Source organism: Gossypium raimondii, chromosome 5, assembly GCF_025698545.1.
Source record: "Gossypium raimondii isolate GPD5lz chromosome 5, ASM2569854v1, whole genome shotgun sequence".
In the NCBI taxonomy this organism is placed as follows: Eukaryota; Viridiplantae; Streptophyta; class Magnoliopsida; order Malvales; family Malvaceae; genus Gossypium; species Gossypium raimondii.
In genome coordinates, this window is record NC_068569.1 from 2,830,434 (window position 1) to 2,848,746 (window position 18,313).

The 18,313-nt window shown below is 34.2% G+C and overlaps 4 protein-coding genes across 4 annotated transcripts; all 4 read left to right on the forward strand.

The window, feature by feature from the left end:
• Positions 1–5,078: 5,078 nt before the first annotated feature.
• On the forward strand, positions 5,079–7,853 carry LOC105770032 (eukaryotic translation initiation factor 3 subunit K). Its single transcript, XM_012591063.2, has 8 exons — positions 5,079–5,372; positions 5,931–5,987; positions 6,225–6,275; positions 6,390–6,452; positions 6,921–6,971; positions 7,048–7,114; positions 7,219–7,301; positions 7,412–7,853. Exons 1-8 carry the CDS (start codon positions 5,247–5,249, stop codon positions 7,613–7,615), a joined length of 702 nt encoding a protein of 233 aa, XP_012446517.1. The 5' UTR covers positions 5,079–5,246; the 3' UTR covers positions 7,616–7,853.
• Positions 7,854–8,600: 747 nt separating this feature from the next.
• On the forward strand, positions 8,601–12,184 carry LOC105768861 (suppressor of mec-8 and unc-52 protein homolog 2). The gene is made up of 11 exons (XM_012589087.2): positions 8,601–8,805; positions 8,930–9,070; positions 9,195–9,244; positions 9,424–9,538; positions 9,679–9,727; positions 9,845–9,934; positions 10,284–10,352; positions 10,436–10,559; positions 10,714–11,069; positions 11,268–11,651; positions 11,742–12,184. The coding sequence occupies exons 1-11, from the start codon at positions 8,759–8,761 to the stop codon at positions 12,024–12,026; spliced, it is 1,710 nt and encodes a 569-aa protein (XP_012444541.1). The 5' UTR covers positions 8,601–8,758; the 3' UTR covers positions 12,027–12,184.
• A 916-nt stretch (positions 12,185–13,100) lies between these two features.
• On the forward strand, positions 13,101–15,822 carry LOC105768862 (uncharacterized). The gene is made up of 5 exons (XM_012589088.2): positions 13,101–13,320; positions 13,554–14,518; positions 14,756–14,956; positions 15,103–15,298; positions 15,382–15,822. Exons 2-5 carry the CDS (start codon positions 13,649–13,651, stop codon positions 15,564–15,566), a joined length of 1,452 nt encoding a protein of 483 aa, XP_012444542.1. The 5' UTR covers positions 13,101–13,320; positions 13,554–13,648; the 3' UTR covers positions 15,567–15,822.
• Positions 15,823–15,980: 158 nt separating this feature from the next.
• LOC105768864 (E3 ubiquitin-protein ligase RSL1) lies at positions 15,981–17,935 on the forward strand. Its single transcript, XM_012589089.2, has 2 exons — positions 15,981–17,270; positions 17,752–17,935. Exons 1-2 carry the CDS (start codon positions 16,342–16,344, stop codon positions 17,831–17,833), a joined length of 1,011 nt encoding a protein of 336 aa, XP_012444543.1. The 5' UTR covers positions 15,981–16,341; the 3' UTR covers positions 17,834–17,935.
• The last annotated feature ends 378 nt before the right edge of the window (positions 17,936–18,313 follow it).

The following is an 18,313-nucleotide window of genomic DNA, read 5'->3' on the forward strand; positions in this document are numbered from 1 at the left end:
TAAATAGAAAATTTATTTGAATTATTAAAATTTTAATAGTATTGACAGAGCGACCTATCGATGATCAACATATATTTATACGTTGACATGGATAATTTTTCTTAAATGTGTTGAAGTTTTATGAAGTTTACATAGATTGTTGAGTGTGTTAATGTCTCCATTTCAAAATATAATTTAACTAAATATTAAGCGTTTAGAGCCAAAGTGATTAAAAAAATAAGACTAAAGTAATAAAAGAAGTAAAATTTAGAAACTAAATTTATCATTATTCTTACATTTTAAAACTTTAAAATATATTATACTCTTTTATATTTAAATTTTTAATACGGTCAGCATTGTTAAAAACCCTTTACAAATGGCAATAATTAAATAAAAAAACTTCACGGATCTACTCTTAAGTTGGGGCTGTAATTTGCAATTTACCTAAATGCTGAAACTGACGATTGTTACGAAGTGAATGGGAATTAACATTGTTACCAAATGAGGAATCCTCAAAAATATCTCAAACGCATCACCGACTGAATTTACAATATCATTGTCGTTGAAAAGTAATTTTCAATATGGCTTATTTTTTTCTTTTCACGTGGTGAGTAAAATAATCTATGGTCGTAGTTAAATTTTTTGAGAATCGAAATTAAATTATATATTTTTATGATATTAAAAATATAATTTTATCATTTTAATGATTTATATCTTTATAATTTTTGAATGATTAATTTTTTATCATTTTTGAAGGATCAAATTTTAATTTTGTCATTACTATTTTAAATTTTTATAAATTATAAAAGGGCCTAAAAATGATTATTTTGGAGAGATCGGGGGCTCCTACTAACTCCTGACTCCACCACTACTCAATGACTGACAATTTTAATAGAAAGATTCAAAAGATCAACCTTGTCATTCCTAAGGCTCCGTAGTTGGTGATATAGTCTATTAAATAGTTTGGGTTAACGTATTTTTTGTCTGAATTTAATAGGTGTTCTCACATTGAAGTTTAATTTTTTTTAAATTAGTCATTGAATTTGATAATTGTTCTTACATTGAGGTTTAAACTACACAGTTATTATTGCATCGAGAGTTGAACTTTTTTAATGTCCAAGTCAGTCTCTAAACATTGTAACTGTTCCTACATTGGATCCTGAACTTCTTTTGAAAGAAATATCATAGATTAATATAGACAAAAAAAATAGATCCCAATATAAAAATAATTGCTAAAAATATATTAACCCAAAAAATTTAAAAATTTACATCGCATGTCGTTGTCGTTATTTATTAAGGGTAATATGTGTATTTATGTGTTAACATTTTAAACATGTAGGGAATTGACATGTGTAGATGCTGACAGCCCGATTGGTTTGCTCTCAAACTCTGATGACAATGGACTGAACTAAATATTGGAATAGGGATTGGGCATTGCTAGTTTCATATTTATGGAAGATAGAAGAAAACGAAAAGGGCGTTCCAGAAACCCTTTCCCTCAGGTATCAGAATACATATTGAATCTAAGTACAAATAAATAAAACAAACAGAACAAAAAAACAAATTACTTTTTCATTGTTTTCAGGTCAAAGCATATAGGTTTTTGCGTGCTTTCAACGCATGAAAAGATGGTCTTCAATTCATCATCAAATACGTAAATGAGTAATTATTTTTAAAAGTTGTTTTCAAAGATAATTTTAAATGATTTTTTGTTTGTTTGATGAAGTGCTATCATCATACTCTTCAATAACATATAAAATTATATTTAGTTTATTATAAACATGAAGAAGAAATAAGAAAAATAGACAATCAACCTATTTTTCACCAAGTAAATATATTTGTTTTTGGCTCATGAAAGATATGTTGGGTCATTGACATTCATTCATTATTACTTAACCCTTTTTATGATTGTATGATATAAAAGTCAGGACCAATGATCATATAAGATTAGAAGAAAAACAAAATCACAGTGGGTGGGCTGTTTTTATATATATATAGTTTGAGAGGGCAGAGATATGACATGATTAAGAGTGTTTGTCATTGGTTAAATGACTTTTCTTACACTCCAAGCGTCACCAACATGAGACTCCCATTTAATTGTGCTTTTTTTTTTTTTGCTGTTGGGAGTTGGATCGGTGAACTTACTAATTGTTGGCTTGTTGTTGTCTTCATATTGGGTTTAAAATCACATCGGATGAGCTGCCGGCTATTTCTTCAAAAATATCTAACATTGATGGGTGTAAATAAAATGGGTTTTTCTTTCGGGGTCGATTTGAAACCGTTATCCACTCATAGATTCGGATTCTTTTGTATGACTGGTTGAATAATATTGTAGCGTGAGCCTAAATCTTGTTTGTGTGTTTGTTTTTGCATGGTTACATCGACGAAACCTAAGTGGGGGCTCAACAACCCACTGACTTGGGTCACCAAGTTTGGGACTGGTTCTTCTAGTTACGTCTTAGACTATGCTTTTTTGTTTTATTTTCTCTTCAGTTTAATTATTTCGAGATTCTTTGTTTTCGTTTTTTCTTTTCTAAAAAAAAAAAAAAATTGATGGGTTATGACTCTTTCAATTTCTGATAAGAAAAAAAACATTTGCTCCAAAATTGTAGGCAAAGGGTGACCCGAAAATTTGACGTAGGAATTTCTTCATAATATGAGACAATATGACTCCTTATCCATATTTGCTTAAGACGACAATGCTTACTCAAAAATATCTTAATCTTTTTTTTTCCATTTTATACATAATTTTGTTCTCCTTGTGACGAAACATTTTCCATTCAAATATTTTAAAAAAAAACCCCAGGATTAGCTGAGTTGGTTCGATATTCATTAATAGGCAAATACCGAATTTTGAGTCTTAATAATCTCATTTGAAACCCCTCAAATTATACCTTGTATGTAATAATCACGTAGAAATAAAATTTGAGGTAAGGTTGGAAGGTGAATTTTTGGATTGAGATTTGAGGTTTATTTATGAAGAACGTGTTTAGATGAATTAATCCATAGTTTGGGCTTTTGATAATGAAAAAGCCCAGATGGAAATTGAGTCCGCCCAAACTCTTTTTTTTTTCACGAGGCTGGGAAACCACGAATAAACTGGGTTGAATCAATGTGAGGAAAATGCAAGGTGAGGAGAGAACATTCGGGAGCTGAAAAAAATTGGGGTGGCAAAGCTATAAATGAAAAAGGCAGATTCTGGTATGCGCCTGTCATTTTACTTATCCTACAATCTATATTGAATATATGCCCAGTAGTGACTGACTGATGTGTTCGTATTAATATTTTCTATGGTATCAAGCTTTCGAAATATAGCTAGTAATCTCAAGACCAGTTTTTTGCTTAATGTAAATCTTGAGATAATTTTGTTTTATGAGATTTTTATATATCAAATAAATATATTATGTATATATTTTTAAATTTATTATAATATAATATAATATTATAACTTAATACATCAATAAAAATTTATTATAATATTTTAGATATTCCAATTGGCTTATTCAAGGGCAAAAGTGTAGGGTAAGCAATGTATGGAAGGAGATTAGGCCAAGATCAAAGAAGTGAGATGGAGTAAGGTAATTTGGGGTTCTTTCGATGTGCCTAAGCATTCATTCTTGAATGAATGGTCATTTCAAACAATCTAGCCACAAAAACTGATGGTTTATGTTCGATATGCCAATTGGAACAGGAGACGAGACCATTTGTGTTTTGCAAGGATGTGCTCAAACTATCTTTCTTGCGCAGCCAATTTATTTATTGGTTGTAAGAATCACAGTGGATGTATGTCATTCTTCGATTGCTTTGGAATGTTCCCTTGTATTGGAAAGAGAACTAAACCGGAGTTAATTGGATTTTTAAGGAAATTTTTAGATTTTGATTGACTGATTTAAGAATTAAGGCCAGTTCTTCATTACTTAAAAAAAACACTTCTAACTCTAAAAATATTTTTGAAAGAAAAATTACGAAGAATAAGCTGCTTTTGGCTGAAATTTTTAGCTTTTTAGAAGTGCTTTTCAAAAGCATTTCTGGAAATGAGCTAAAAAGGAGAAGCTAAAAATTTTAGCTTTTCCTCTCCTAAAAGCACATTTGGTGCTTAATTACTTTTTCACCCCTCCAATAACATAATATTTTTCTTTTTTTTCTTGGTGTTTAATTACAATTGTGTTAAAATCATTAATTAAAAATAAAAAATATTTTTAAAATACTAATTACAAATATTTAAATATTTAAAATATAGTTTATATATTCTAATTAAATTTTATAAATAATTAATATTTATTGCTTAAAATATTTACAATTTATATTTTATATATTAAAATATTAACAACAAGTTATAATAATTTTTTTATATTATTACTAAAATATAATAATATTAACTAATTTAAATATTATTTAAATGCATATTTGTTACTTGATAATAACATGTCTAAAATAGACATTTTATTTCTCAAAAGCACTTTTTGACAGCAATGCTAAACACTCAAATTTTAAACCAAACTTTTCAAAAACACTTTTCAAAAGTACTTTTACATAGCACTTTTCAAAAACAATGAAGAACTGGCCCTTAATATGAATAATAGAACCAACGTATCTTATTTTACATTCAAATTAAATGAGTCAAATACGGTAATGTACTGAGTTTATAATTCGATAACCACATGCTTATAGCATTTGAAGATTAGAGGAGTTGGCCTTAGTTCAATTAGCATCTTATTATTACAACAACAACAAAAATATAGGTTTCAACGTAGTTAAGTACATTTATTTTATGATTCACGGATTTGAGGTTATAAATAGAAATAGATACTAAATTAAAAAAATAAAATCTACTGATTCGGTATAGAATTCTTTTCCTATTGATAAAAACTTGTGTTATAATGTTGTGACTAATCTATTTAGACCATAGCTTATCCTTGAGTTTTATAAAAATAAACTAAATTAGCATGTAAATTAAATATGCAACGACAAGATCTTAATATTTGAAAAAAATCTCTTTTGATGTGGTTTATATAAAAATTCCTTTTATTTTGGCTATAGGATAATAAATAATAGAGGGGGTATAAGAGTACTTTAACCTATTTAGTTGCTAAAGTGCCGAGCAGCAGCAGGGATAAAGGCTTTAACTTTACCCTAATTTAAACCCTTCGGCGTTCGCTCTCTTCCTGTCTCTGGATTCCCGTCGCTGAACCTGTAAACTAATCGAAGCCTTGGCCATCTTCTTCGCCAACTAAACTGTCTGACAAAGAAACAAGGACAAAAGAAAAATGGTAAGAGAAAGAGAAACTCCAAAGCAGCAACAACAGGTTTCATACACAGTGGAGCAGCTTGTAGCCGTCAATCCTTACAATCCCGACATCTTACCTGATCTCGAGAACTACGTTAATGAACAGGTCAGTCTCGTTTTCTATTAATGAGCTCATTAGATTTTATTGATTTTCATCACATGGGATAAATTTATAGCCTTAAAAAAAAAAAAAAAACAAAGAGAACAAAATGGTTCTTGTATGTGTTTGATTTGAAGTATTTGAGAATCTGAATATTGGGTCTTATTATATTTTGTTGGATGATGTCGGAATCAGCTTTGATTTGGTTAGCTGCTGCCATTACGGCGACCTGAATTTGTTTGCTTCTTTAATCATTTTAAGTTCGGGCATTCAATAACGAACTGCTTCTTACGGTCAGCTGTTAGCATCTTAGATTGAATTGTTATGAGATCCTTTTTAAATTTGATAGAATCTTCGAGCTTCTGTTTACGTCCTCTAGCCATGAAATTGACATAGCGATGCTTTACTTTTTTTGATGTTAGAATGTAACTTATGTGGGTGAACCCCTTCAGTCTGTTAATACTTGTTTGGAAAAAAAAAAACATGTTTTGAGTTGGAACCCTAAAAGGGAAATTCACATCTAGTGGAGGTTGCTCAAATGATAACAAAATTTGTCTTTATCAGGTTTCATCGCAAACGTATAGCCTGGATGCTAATCTCTGCCTTCTTCGCCTCTACCAGGTACTGCCATTCACTCGTCTTATGTCTTGTTTAGGGTTCACTGTGTGTATGTAAAAGAGAATGGAAGCTAGAGAACACCAAGTCTCTATATTCTTGTAGAATGTGATTTTTTTTTAATTGGTTTAATTGTCTATTTGCAGTTTTAGTCGCTTACTGCTCACAAATTTTTTTTTTTGAAAAGTTACTACTTTTCTAGTTGTTAGTGTTACTAATATGATATTTTCTTTGTTCCTGTAGTTCGAGCCTGAGCGTATGAGCACACAAATTGTTGCACGCATTTTGGTTAAGGCATGTTTAAGCTCTTCTTTATACCTATTTAGAATTATGTATCAGCTTGGTAGTAGGCTAGGATATGTTGTTCCTAATGCTTTCTTTTCCTTCTTCCCTCCTGCTTTTTTGCAGGCTCTCATGGCAATGCCAGCTCCAGATTTCAGCCTCTGTCTCTTTTTAATTCCTGAGCGAGTGGTATCATTCTTTTAGTATATATATATTTTCAGATTTCCATTCGAACTACATCTGCACATCAGCAATCAAGTGTGTTTTTGACTGGGTGTTGGCATATGCTGTCTGTCTTTTCTTTTGGTCTAATTTTGTTGAACGTTTAAACTCTTTTACAATACCCTACGTGTGAATGACAAACCTGTAATTGATATTTGTACTTTGTTAAACTTGAAAGTTTCTGCCAATCTCCCGTAGAACCGCCCAAATCCTGCTTTTTGCTATTTGAAGTAGGCCAAGATAAGTAGTTAATGTCATGTGTATTGCCCATGCATGCACTTTTCTGAACCACTTGGTAAGACACGCATTTGTGAAGGCATGATTGTTGTAAAGCCTAAAGTTCTTCCTTTGTCATCATTCTACTATTACCGGAAAATATTATGCTCGACATCAAGTTTTTTGCTATTTTAAGTAACACTTTGTATTTGTTATCAGCAAATGGAGGAGCAGTTCAAGACACTGATTGTTCTTTCTCACTATCTGGAGGTAAGTATTTTCTTTGGTCAGTAATTTGTGAACAGTGATGGGATTGATGATTGTACTTTACCTACTGCATTTGTAGACAGGAAGATTTCGTCAGTTCTGGGATGAAGCAGCTAAAAATCGTCATATTGTCGAGGCTGTGCCGGGTAATAAACTGTGATGAGATGAATTTTTTGTTTGAATCGATGAACAATGCATCCACTTTCTTTCTTTTTTGTGTGTGTGGTTCTCACTAGAGGATTGAATGCAGGTTTTGAGCAAGCAATCCAGACGTACGCCATTCATGTCCTCTCCCTGACTTACCAAAAGATTCCAAGACCTGTACTTGCTGAGGTATGTTATATGCATTTGTAGTTGTGAGTTTCAGACTATCGAATCTTTCCCTATCTGTAGTTATACGTGTGATATGTCAAACTTATGCATTAGTTTTGGGTGTGGGACAGGCTATTAACATCGAAGGTCTATCCTTGGACAAATTCCTTGAACACCAGGCGGCCAACAGCGGTTGGATTCTTGAGAAGGGTCATGGCAGGGGTCAACTAATAGTCCTACCTCGAAACGAATTTAACCATCCTGAGCTGAAGAAAAGCGCTGCTGATAGTGTTCCATTGGAGCACATCACCCGTATTTTCCCCATTCTTGGTTAAGCCTCTAGCTGGGATGAACACTTTTTTGGAGTTATTTGTGCCATGTTTTCGTTGACATTGCGACCATTCTCTTTGTTTTTTTGTCTTGGATATATATATATATAACTGAGAACAAGCTATTTTAGGATAGACTTGTCAAGCTACCCCAAAGATTAGCTTTGAATCGGTTCCTTTTTATATCTATTTTTTCACTTATCAGAATTTCAGAATATATTTATTTACTGCGCGTTCTTCTTAATTGTTATTATGCTTTTAGCTTTCTGAGTGAGTTCATGGATTTTTCTTTCCTGAAACAGCCAGAGAATTTCTTTGAGAAGTGGAACTAGAAGTTGATTTACCATTAAGTATTGGTTAGAAATTCAATTATTTTGATTTTTTTTTTTTTTGCGTTTAACAAGCAATGTATTAATTATATAATCTGTTGGCATCAATTGAACTTTCAAGCAAAAATAAACAAGGATCTCGTACAAACCAAAAAGGGCATGACCTGTTTTAATAATGAAATAAAGGATCAGATTTGCACCAAAAGTGATTTGGGTTTGGCCCATAAATCATGATTGGCAAAAGAGAAAGATCAACGCACGAAAAGGAAAGTCTCAAATCAAATTAAAAGGAGGAGTAACAAAATAAAGAAAAGAGCCACACCAAGGTTCTCAAATAACCTTATTCTCTTAAAAAATCTCTTGAGAAAAAAGAATGTTTATATAAATATAATATAAAATTTGCTAATTTTATTAGTCATTAGAAATTTTTAATGCTTCGTAAATTAAAAAAAGTCCATGAGATTCGTAACAAGAAATAAAGAGTGCAAAACGCTGCGTTTGCCTGCAGCGAACATTAAACGGGTGGCGGCTTTCAAGTTTCGACGAACCGATCCAAAGCCCAAAGGCTCAAAATCAAATTTTGGAATCCAACAAGAATCCAACAAAGGGGGCATTTCTGTAATTAAATATCCTTGGTCCTCGCGGCTCTATCCAAATTCCAATCTTTATTCGTTCATTAGTCTCACCTTCATTCGCAATCTAAACCCTAACTAGAGAGAAAATTACAAATTAAAAAGATCAAAACCCTAAACTCTTATATTCGTCTATTCACGAGCGTCGAATCCTTAACTTTCTGTAACAAATTACAAAATTTTTATCAATGACTTCCTCGAAGAAATACTACAAGGAAAAAATCGCTCGTCGCAAGTAAGTTTCCCTTGCTTTCTTATTCGAAGCTTCATTTTCTCTAATCCTCGTAAAAATGGATATTTAATGCGAAATCTTCCCTTCAATTTCATTATTTAATAGATTTATGACATTAATTGTGCAGAGAGGAGAAAGCGGAAGAACCAGAGCAACCAAAGTACAGAGACAGAGCTAAGGAGCGAAGAGAGGATCAAAATCCAGATTATGAGCCAACTGAATTAGGTTCTTTTCATGCTGTTGCTCCTCCTGGAACCGTCGATCTTCGGTGAGATTCTACCCTTTTTTCTTGAATGCGTTATTTGATGCATTTCTGTTTTCCGCTTTAGGTTTTTTAAGATGCTCTGCTTCTATTAATCATTTAATTGTTTTTTTTTAATGAATGTGTCTAGGTCAGCTGATGCTCACAAGATATCCATTGAGAAGAGCAAGTACCTTGGAGGTAGGCTTTTCAGTCTTAGAATTTGGAAATTTTAATGACTTGATTGATAGGATGCGTGCAATTTATTTTTTATTTTTGGCTTTTCGGGGGAACTTGCCGCTTCTGTTTAGCACTTTAGCTGCCTTTTCTGTTTTGCTTTTTTTTTTTTTTTAAATCTTGACGGTGTCTCCAACATTCAGGTGATGTGGAACACACTCATTTGGTCAAGGGGTTGGATTATGCTTTGCTTAACAAAGTTAGGAGTGAGATTGATAAGAAGCCTGAAGCCGGGGAAGAAACCGATGGAAAGTCGAGGTAATAAAGTACAATGTTTGTTTATATTAGGTGATGGGCTATAATCATATTGAAGTTTCAGTAATTTCCAAGTTATCTTTAAATTGCGCAATTAATAATCTTGTAATTGTTTTATAAATAAATGTTTTTTGTTCCAACAGAAAATCAAAAGAAGACCAGCAATTATCATTTCGAACAGCCACTGCAAAGGTGCAATAACTTCATCTTGAGTTGTGGAATAATTTTTCCAATACAGTTTACAAAAAAAAAAAGATGCCGTTGGTTTAGGAAGCTGTTCGTGTTGATGTCTCTCCTTTTTTTTTTCAGTCAGTATATCAGTGGATAGTTAAACCTCAAACTGTTATGAAGACAAATGAAATGTTTCTACCTGGTCGAATGGCGTTTATTTTTAATATGGTGAGAATCTCAGACATTTCCATTCTATTCTGTTTGTATTATTTAAAGAGGGATACTATCGGTACTTCTCCATTCATGAACTTTGAGCACTCTGTGCTGTAATTGGTACATGTTTGCAAACATACCCGCATGTTCACTTGCTACATAAAACTTCAATGCATATTCAAATTTGAAGTAAAAATATTCTTTTTATATAATTTCTTTGAAGTTACTTTACAAGTATTTGAGATTATAATTGAATAATTGTGCCAAGTTTTTAGGCATGACTGCCTGTAGAGCATTGTTGATGGTTCTCAATTTTAATACTATAATTCCTATTTCCTGACTGAATTTCCCTTCTTCATTTCAGGAGGGTGGCTATTCTAATGACATTCCAACCACCTTGCACAGGAGTAAAGCTGACTGTCCAGTGCCTGATGTCTGTATCTCCATAATTTCTTTGGACAACTTTTATTTTGATGCTAGATAGTGTTTCAGCTTTTGATAAGACTTCTTGTGCAGGAAATGGTTACTGTCAATGTTGATGGTTCTGTGCTTGATCGAATTGCTAAAATTCTGTCATATCTTCGCCTCGGGTCATCTGGGAAGGTTCTCAAGAAGAAAAAGAAGGAAAGGGATGCCAAAGGTGTTAGCTATATTTAGTTTTCTATTGTAATTTGAAGCCTAACTTTTCAATATGGGTTAATGTTGGATCAACAACTGTATGTGTTTCATATTATTTTTATCTGTGCTTATAGTTATGCTTTTTAATATATATCCTTCTATTTTTCTTATTATAGGGAAGATTTCATCTCTTGGTAATGAATACTATGAAGAGGAAAAGTTATCAAAGCCTAATGATGGAGTGTCTAACGGTAGAACTGAGAAGGAAATTTTGCCCCCGACGCCTCCCCCTCCAAGGAAAAACCATCTTGATTCGAGGGAGAAGCAAGGCCCGACTATTGCTAGAGCAGAAGAGGATGATATATTTGTGGGGGAAGGCGTTGACTATAATAGTCCTGAGAAAGATGCAGTACCAAGCCCTCTTTCAGAGGATATGGAAGAGTCACCTCGACATAAAGAAAGAGTTTCATACTTTCCTGAACCTGCTTACGGCCCAGTGTCGCCTTCTGCTGCTCAGGAATGGCAAGAACTGGTAAGTTGTTTCTACATTTTGTTATTCTTTTTCCAAATGCAGGAGAAACGTGCTGTGCAAAAGGTATTAAATGAAATTGTATAGACTTGTTTGGAGATTAACTACTTAAATTCATTTTTAGCTACTTGAATTTTTATTAAAATTAAGTTCTGGTATACAAATTATTCATTATTCACTTTTCTGTCTGTTTGGTTTCAGAATGGTTACGATGCCCTCCAAACACAGGCCTTGGCTGGTGGGTACCAAGGAGAGTGGCAGGATTACCAATATGCTGACCAATTGGCTTATCCTGAGCAATACCTACAGGCTAGCATGCAAGGTTATGAGGTACAAGCTGGATCAAACATTCCACAAGATCCTCGATATATGACTCAAGAAGAGAAGGACCGAGGATTGGGATCTGTGTTCAAGCGGGATGACCAAAGGCTTCAACAATTGAGGGAGAAGGATGCTCGTGAGAAGGATCCTAATTTCATATCTGAGAGTTACTCTGAATGTTATCCTGGTTATCAGGAGTACAACCGTGAGATTGTTGACAGTGATGATGAAGATGACTTGTCCAAAATGGATATGGGAGGACGAGTAAGCCTATTTTTCCACCTTAAACTAAAAGCTGTTCCTCATTTATTTGGGTAATGATGATGCTTAGACTGGTCTACTAAAATGTAACAGGCTAAGGGTCGTCTTCATAGATGGGACTTTGAAACAGAAGAGGAATGGGCAACGTACAATGAGCAGAAGGAAGCAATGCCAAAGGCTGCATTCCAGTTTGGTGTGAAGATGCAAGATGGAAGGAAGACAAGGAAGCAAAACAAGGACCAGAAGCTCAACAACGAGCTACACAAGATTAACAAAATACTGGCAAGAAAGAAGATGGAGAAAGAATCAGGTGGTGGTGAAGGTGGAAGTCATAGCGATGATGTACAGCCTGGAAAGAAACTTAGGATATCAGGTTAAAAAGTTCCAGTTCCTTTACCAGAAAGGTAAAGAAAAGCTACTATTTCTTGGAGCTGATGTGTTAATTTGTATGAAGGTAGGTCATTGGCAAAGAGTGCAAAATTCATGGAAAAATCTTTTTTTAGAGCAATGAAATGCCAACTAAAGTCGTTATTATAGTGTTCTGAGGCTTTTTTTTGCTTTGCCAACCATAGGCGGGATGCTTTTGTGTCATTTCATTTGTGCTTCTTACATAAAATAAGATTAAGAGATGGAAGTTCAATATGAAATTTACGTCTCATTAGAAGTTAACAGAATAGATTTAGAGTTTAGTTAGAGTTCAATCGCAACCATTTTTATTTTTATTTTTGTAATGTTCATTAAGTGGGATTCGAATAATGACCAAGTTCATTGTTAAAAATAGAAAGCAAATTAATTTTAAATAATGTGTTAGGATATAAAGAGTTCAGGTTCTGAAAGAGAATTAACATCTGATTTAATAATAAAAATCTAAAGTAAAATTTATCGGAAATTTAAAACATGAAACATGAATCGATTCGAATCAAAGCATAATTAATCTCATACAAATTAAACTTGAAATAATTTAGAATCATAATTAATCTCATACAAATTAAACTTGAAATAATTTAGAATCGAGATGATTCAAATAAAAACTTAAAATGATTCGAACCTGAATTAAGTCTCAAATCCAAATTCAAACCTAAACTAATTCCTATCCAAAATGGTTAAAAAGTAAAAATCAATCTAAAACTAAAATAATCTAAACTCAAAATTAATTTAAAAAAAGTAATCCAAAAATTTTAAAACTTGAATTCACCCAACCAACCGAATTCCTACGGCTACCATCAACCTCACACAAATCGGCCTAGACCTAATTTATGGAGTAGGAATTTGTCCTAGAGTACAATCCCTAGCTCTAAGCAGCCCACAGCTTGATATAAGTAACTAATTGGTACTCTAAGGCCCAAAACTATTATATGGGCTACAATTTTAGGATCTAAGCTGACCAATCTCGCAAGTGCCAGCCCAGAGAGTAATTTTATCATATTTCCCTTTTATTTTTTATTTGAGTTTATTCCCTGAGATTTCGTGTATAGGGCGTTTGTTTCGTTCTCTTTATCCTCGAACGACTTCCACCAGAAGCAAGATAGGACACGATAAAACCCGTTCTTCTTCTTCTTCTTATTGTTCTTGTTCATATAATTTAATATTAAAGATTAAAAGTTAAAGACTTCGAAACAAGGATTCAGTTGGATATCTGATCACCTTATACTGATAGTCTGATACGAAAAAGGTACGAATTTTATCCCAATTTCTATTTTCAATTTCCGAATCCAAAACAATATATCAGGCTGGAAAGGTCAACATTTTTAAACCCTAATTCGAGGAATTCTTGTTTTAGTTTGATTTTTTCCTGAAAAAAGCTCCCTTTGATTTATGCATAGGAAAGGAAAGAAAAGTGTTTTTTATCATAGATTTTTTTTCGTGACTTAATTTGCCAAAAACTTGCAATTATTTGTTGTTTAGGGTTTTTAATAGGCGGCTAAGTCGGTATCAATCTTTGAATTTGCCGTGAAATTGCTTCTTGAACTTTGGAATCTGCCTCTTAGTGGTTTGGTTGCATGGCAAGCCTTGAGGGTGGCGTTTCATTTTCATACCTTTCAAAGCTAGAAAAGGGAAATAAAAACGCCTTTCAATTCGATGATGATTATAGGGATGCTGTTTGGACCGTGCCACAAGACAAAAGTATTGTCCCATTAGGCTCAAAGTCGATGAAAAACGATTACCTCTATCAGTTTCGGGCTGAGTCCGATGATTTTATTGATGGAGAATACGATTCTGGTGATGATGTCTCTAAGTCAATGCAAAATGGCTTGTATCCTGAGGTGAACTTGAAGAATGTGTTGAGTGGGTTAGTTGCAATCGTAACTGGGCGTAATAAAGGCTCCCTTGGTGCTTCTGTGGATCAGCAATACCAAAGTTCTAATGTATCATTTCTGGGGTCTGAAAAGAATGGAGATACATATTTGCACTCCTCTGTTTATATACCAAGTGCTCCGCCACTTCTGGAGTCAAGTGGGATAGATTATAACGCATATAAGGAGGTTTTGGAAGCTGAGCCTCCGGAGTGGATTCCGGATAGTTCTACTTCAGTTTGCATGCAGTGTAGTGCTCCATTTACTGCACTTACACGTGGCAGACATCATTGCCGGTTTTGTGGAGGGATTTTCTGCAGAGCATGTTCTAAGGGAAGGTGCTTGCTACCTGTTAAATTTAGGGAAAGAAATCCCCAGAGGGTGTGTGATTCTTGCTATGATAGACTTGATCCGTTGCAGGGTGTTCTTATCAATACCATTAGCAATGCTGTCCAAGTAGCAAAACATGATGTCATGGATTGGACCTGTACACGTGGTTGGTTGAACTTACCATTTGGTTTGTCCATGGAACATGAGATCTACAAAGCATCCAATACGTTGAGAAGCTATTGCCAGGTAAGATCCTACATTTCATTGTTCATAAACGATGATAGATTTATATGTCCAAAACTTTAATTGATGTTGTAATCACACTTCCCAACTAAATTAAGCGTTCACATAGATGGTTTGCACCAGTAATCATCTACCAAAAGACATGCCTTAGTTAAACTAATCTTTTGTATGTTGGATTTACACGAAGAGTATGTTTTGACACTGTGAGAAGCTTCTAGTAGCATTTGTTGAATTGGACAGGTTGCTAGGTTGAATCCAGAGAGATCTATACCATGGGCTGTCTTGAGAGGAGCCAAAGGTTTAGCTATTTTAACTGTTGTTAAAGCTGGAGTTCTTGTTGCATATAAACTTGGGACTGGTCTTGTTATTGCTCGAAGGTCAGATGGAACATGGTCTGCCCCATCAGCTTTGTGCTCTGTTGGTTTAGGATGGGGTGCTCAGGTAAACTTTTAATCAAGAAAAATATACCTGCCCTAGCCGAATATACATGTCTAGGCCAGGCAGCTAAGGGCCAATTGCCTTCCAGGTGGCACAAGTATTTACATGCATAATCTATCAACTAAGTGTTATTTTTATGTGTTTCTTAGATCGGAGGCGAGCTCATGGATTTCATAATTGTGCTTCATGATTCAAAAGCTGTGAAGACGTTTTGTAGTCGAATGCATTTTTCTCTAGGTGCTGGCTGCAGTGCTGCTGCAGGACCTGTGGGGAGAGTGCTGGAAGCAGATCTTCGAGCCGGGGATGGTGGGTCCGGCATGTGCTACAGTTATAGTTGTAGCAAAGGTATTCCATCCTGCAATTTAAATATACCCTTCTTTTGACTAGTTAGTGGACTTGACAAATCCGTTTTGTTGCAAATTTTGCAGGGGCGTTTGTTGGTGTGTCATTGGAAGGGAACATTGTTGCAACAAGAATGGATACCAACCTACGGTTCTATGGCGATCCGTATCTCACCACTGCTGACATATTACTGGGGACCGTGGACAGACCAAAAGCTGCTGAGCCCTTGTATGCTGCACTACATAACCTCTACTCCAGCCTACGCTTTTAGTTCCGGCACTATTTGGCAAAGCAGCTTGTGAAACAAGCAACAGCTTGAGTGCATGGTGCATTTCTTGCCCTGGATGATTTGTGACTGTATGGTTTATAGTTTATATGCATGTGGATGATGGATTGTTATTTGGTGGACGAGTAGGCATTGGGTCAAATATGTATCTACAGTTGTCAAACAAACCATTCAGTTACTATGTAAATATTTCTATTCTTATTCCTTGCAAAAAGATAATATGAAAGCAGTATTTTTATTAGAGCTGCGTTGTTCATATTTTTTATTGATTATTAATTTAGCTGATTCTTAAGATAAAGTCGTATTAGAAAGTGATATCTGATTAGGTATTAAATTTAAATAAATTGAAATACTTTAATTAATTAATTAATTAATTAATCCTCTTAGATTTTAGTTGAAATGATAATATAAAAAAATTTGAAAAATATAGTGTTATTAATTCGGTGTATTCAATTTAGACACAAATAGAGTAAGACTACTTTACAATGACCAGCCCTACAGACTAGCCTATTTGGTAATCGAAGAGTTTCCATGCTATTTGTATCTTTACTTAACGGATAAATTTATTTTATTATTTATCGAAAATAACGACGTAATCAAGGAGGTAGTATCTCAAGTCGAGTATGTCGCATCGTGATTCGTGAATGTGAAAACACCAACAAAGGAAAAGGCAGAGCTAAGAAAACCACTCGAAAAGACAAAAAACAATCCCCTAAAGCAAAGCAGGGTTCAAATTCAAGAAAAGCCTACCATTTTCTTGATGGCTACCATTGATGAAGAAATCTCAATAAAGAAGCGAAGCAGAGCAGGGTTTTCAAAGGATATCGAGATCGTTGACATTGAAAGGGATTCGTTTTGTTTTACACCCATCAAAGACAAAGGCAACTCCAAGACTAACGCGATCTCTGTCGAACAATACAGTGAAGAAAGGGACCTTCAACTTGCCATCAAGCTTTCCACCATAACTTCCGATACTAACTTCATCGATCTCGACAACTACGATGATGGTTTGTTCTTACTTAATTTCCAGCCCCCAAAGACAGATTTCGGTAAAAAACGAGAAAAAACAAAGAAACCCTTCTCTCATCTTTCCGTTACTGAACCAGGAGAGTCATCAAACTGCAAAACTAACCAAAACCCATCTTTTACCTGCGAAATCTGCATCGAACCCAAGCAACCTAACGAGTCGTTCAACATCAAAGGCTGTTCTCACGCTTACTGTACAGATTGCATGATCAAATACGTGGCGTCTAAACTTCAAGACAAGATTACGGTTATAAGTTGTCCCGTTGAAAACTGTGAGGGTTTATTAGAACCTGAGTACTGTCGCAATATACTCCCTAAAGAAGTTTTTGATAGGTGGGGGGATGCTTTATGCGAGGCCATGGTTTTAGGGCTTCAAAGTTTTTATTGTCCTTACAAAGATTGTTCCATGCTTTTGATCGATGATGGAGAAGAGGCCGTGAAGGAATCGGAATGCCCGAATTGTAGGAGACTTTTCTGTGCGCAATGTAAAGTTCCATGGCATGCTGAGCTTGAATGTGGGGAATTTCAAAGGTTGCATAAAGATGAAAGAGAAAAGGAAGATATTATGTTGATGAAGCTTGCTAAAGAAAAGAAGTGGGCTAGGTGCCCAAACTGTAGATTCGTCGTTGAGAGAACCCAGGGCTGTAGGTTCATGAGATGCAGGTTAGCTTTGGTTCTCAGTTTCTTTTTTCCCTTTCATTTTTACAAGCATATAATTCTGAGTTGGATAGCTACTGTTTGAATGAGGGAATTTTGATGGCATTAACACACATATGTGTGTGTGTGTTTTTCCTACGATTTTTCAAAAAGATTTGGCTTATAATACTCTATTGCTTTTGACATTTTTCATGAAAAGAACCTTGTTAAGGGGCCGATCTCTTTGGGAGAAAGTGTTGAAAATATGGTCGTCCGACAGCCGGTCTGTCCTTCAATAATAATATGTATTGTTTTCATGTTGGGTCATCTCTTTTCTCTATCAAGAGCTTTTCCTCAGTGACTTGCAAGACTCAGACAAAACCTCAACACGAAAATAATACCTTAATATTGTTGAAGGCTCGGTTAATTACCTAACAACCTGAACATTCATCGATTGTGCTGCATGTTCTGTTCTTTGCTGATCTTTGATGATTATCTGTAAAACCAGGTGTGGAGGTGCCTTCTGCTACGACTGTGGAACAACCCAAGTGGATAATCATCATCATTATTGCTACAATTGTAAACGTTAATATTCCTTGTGTATATATGCTTCCTTCTGCAGAGTATTCTCTTTGTTAAACTAATCATATTTCTGACAATGGTTTTTGTTTATTATATAATTTTAATATATGTTTTAAGAAAACGTAACACTTTGATGCAGCAGCAAAAGCAATCTACCATTTTAAACTATTGTATTTTCCTATACGTAAAAGTAAACTTCCAAATTCATTAAAATCATAACACTTGTTGGAAAGATTGTCGACCCAAGCACTGACACACTGCAGTAGACTTATGCAGGTAGCATAAATTGATATTTTTGTTTGTATATATAAATATTATTAATTTATGATATATATATATATATGATGCGAATGAAAATTTTTTTTATATAAAATTATGTCATTATTTAAAATAATATTTGTTATTTTATAAAAATAAATTGAGTTGATATTAAATTGATGGGTGATTAGTGTAGTTGGTTCCACGGCAATTTGGCCAGTGTGCATTGT

What these genes read in the sequence shown, in the direction of transcription:
- LOC105770032 (XM_012591063.2), top strand. Translation starts at nt 5,247, where the DNA reads ATGGTAAGAGAAAGAGAAACTCCAAAGCAGCAACAACAGGTTTCATAC. An exon ending in TTCTTTCTCACTATCTGGAG is followed by an intron (nt 6,972 to 7,047) that starts GTAAGTATTTTC and finishes CTGCATTTGTAG; the next exon opens with ACAGGAAGATTTCGTCAGTT. An exon ending in CAAGACCTGTACTTGCTGAG is followed by an intron (nt 7,302 to 7,411) that starts GTATGTTATATG and finishes GGTGTGGGACAG; the next exon opens with GCTATTAACATCGAAGGTCT.
- LOC105768861 (XM_012589087.2), top strand. Translation starts at nt 8,759, where the DNA reads ATGACTTCCTCGAAGAAATACTACAAGGAAAAAATCGCTCGTCGCAA. An exon ending in GAAGAGCAAGTACCTTGGAG is followed by an intron (nt 9,245 to 9,423) that starts GTAGGCTTTTCA and finishes TCCAACATTCAG; the next exon opens with GTGATGTGGAACACACTCAT. An exon ending in AAATGGATATGGGAGGACGA is followed by an intron (nt 11,652 to 11,741) that starts GTAAGCCTATTT and finishes AAAATGTAACAG; the next exon opens with GCTAAGGGTCGTCTTCATAG.
- LOC105768862 (XM_012589088.2), top strand. Translation starts at nt 13,649, where the DNA reads ATGGCAAGCCTTGAGGGTGGCGTTTCATTTTCATACCTTTCAAAGCTA. An exon ending in CGTTGAGAAGCTATTGCCAG is followed by an intron (nt 14,519 to 14,755) that starts GTAAGATCCTAC and finishes TGAATTGGACAG; the next exon opens with GTTGCTAGGTTGAATCCAGA. An exon ending in CAGTTATAGTTGTAGCAAAG is followed by an intron (nt 15,299 to 15,381) that starts GTATTCCATCCT and finishes CAAATTTTGCAG; the next exon opens with GGGCGTTTGTTGGTGTGTCA.
- LOC105768864 (XM_012589089.2), top strand. Translation starts at nt 16,342, where the DNA reads ATGGCTACCATTGATGAAGAAATCTCAATAAAGAAGCGAAGCAGAGCA. An exon ending in TGTAGGTTCATGAGATGCAG is followed by an intron (nt 17,271 to 17,751) that starts GTTAGCTTTGGT and finishes CTGTAAAACCAG; the next exon opens with GTGTGGAGGTGCCTTCTGCT.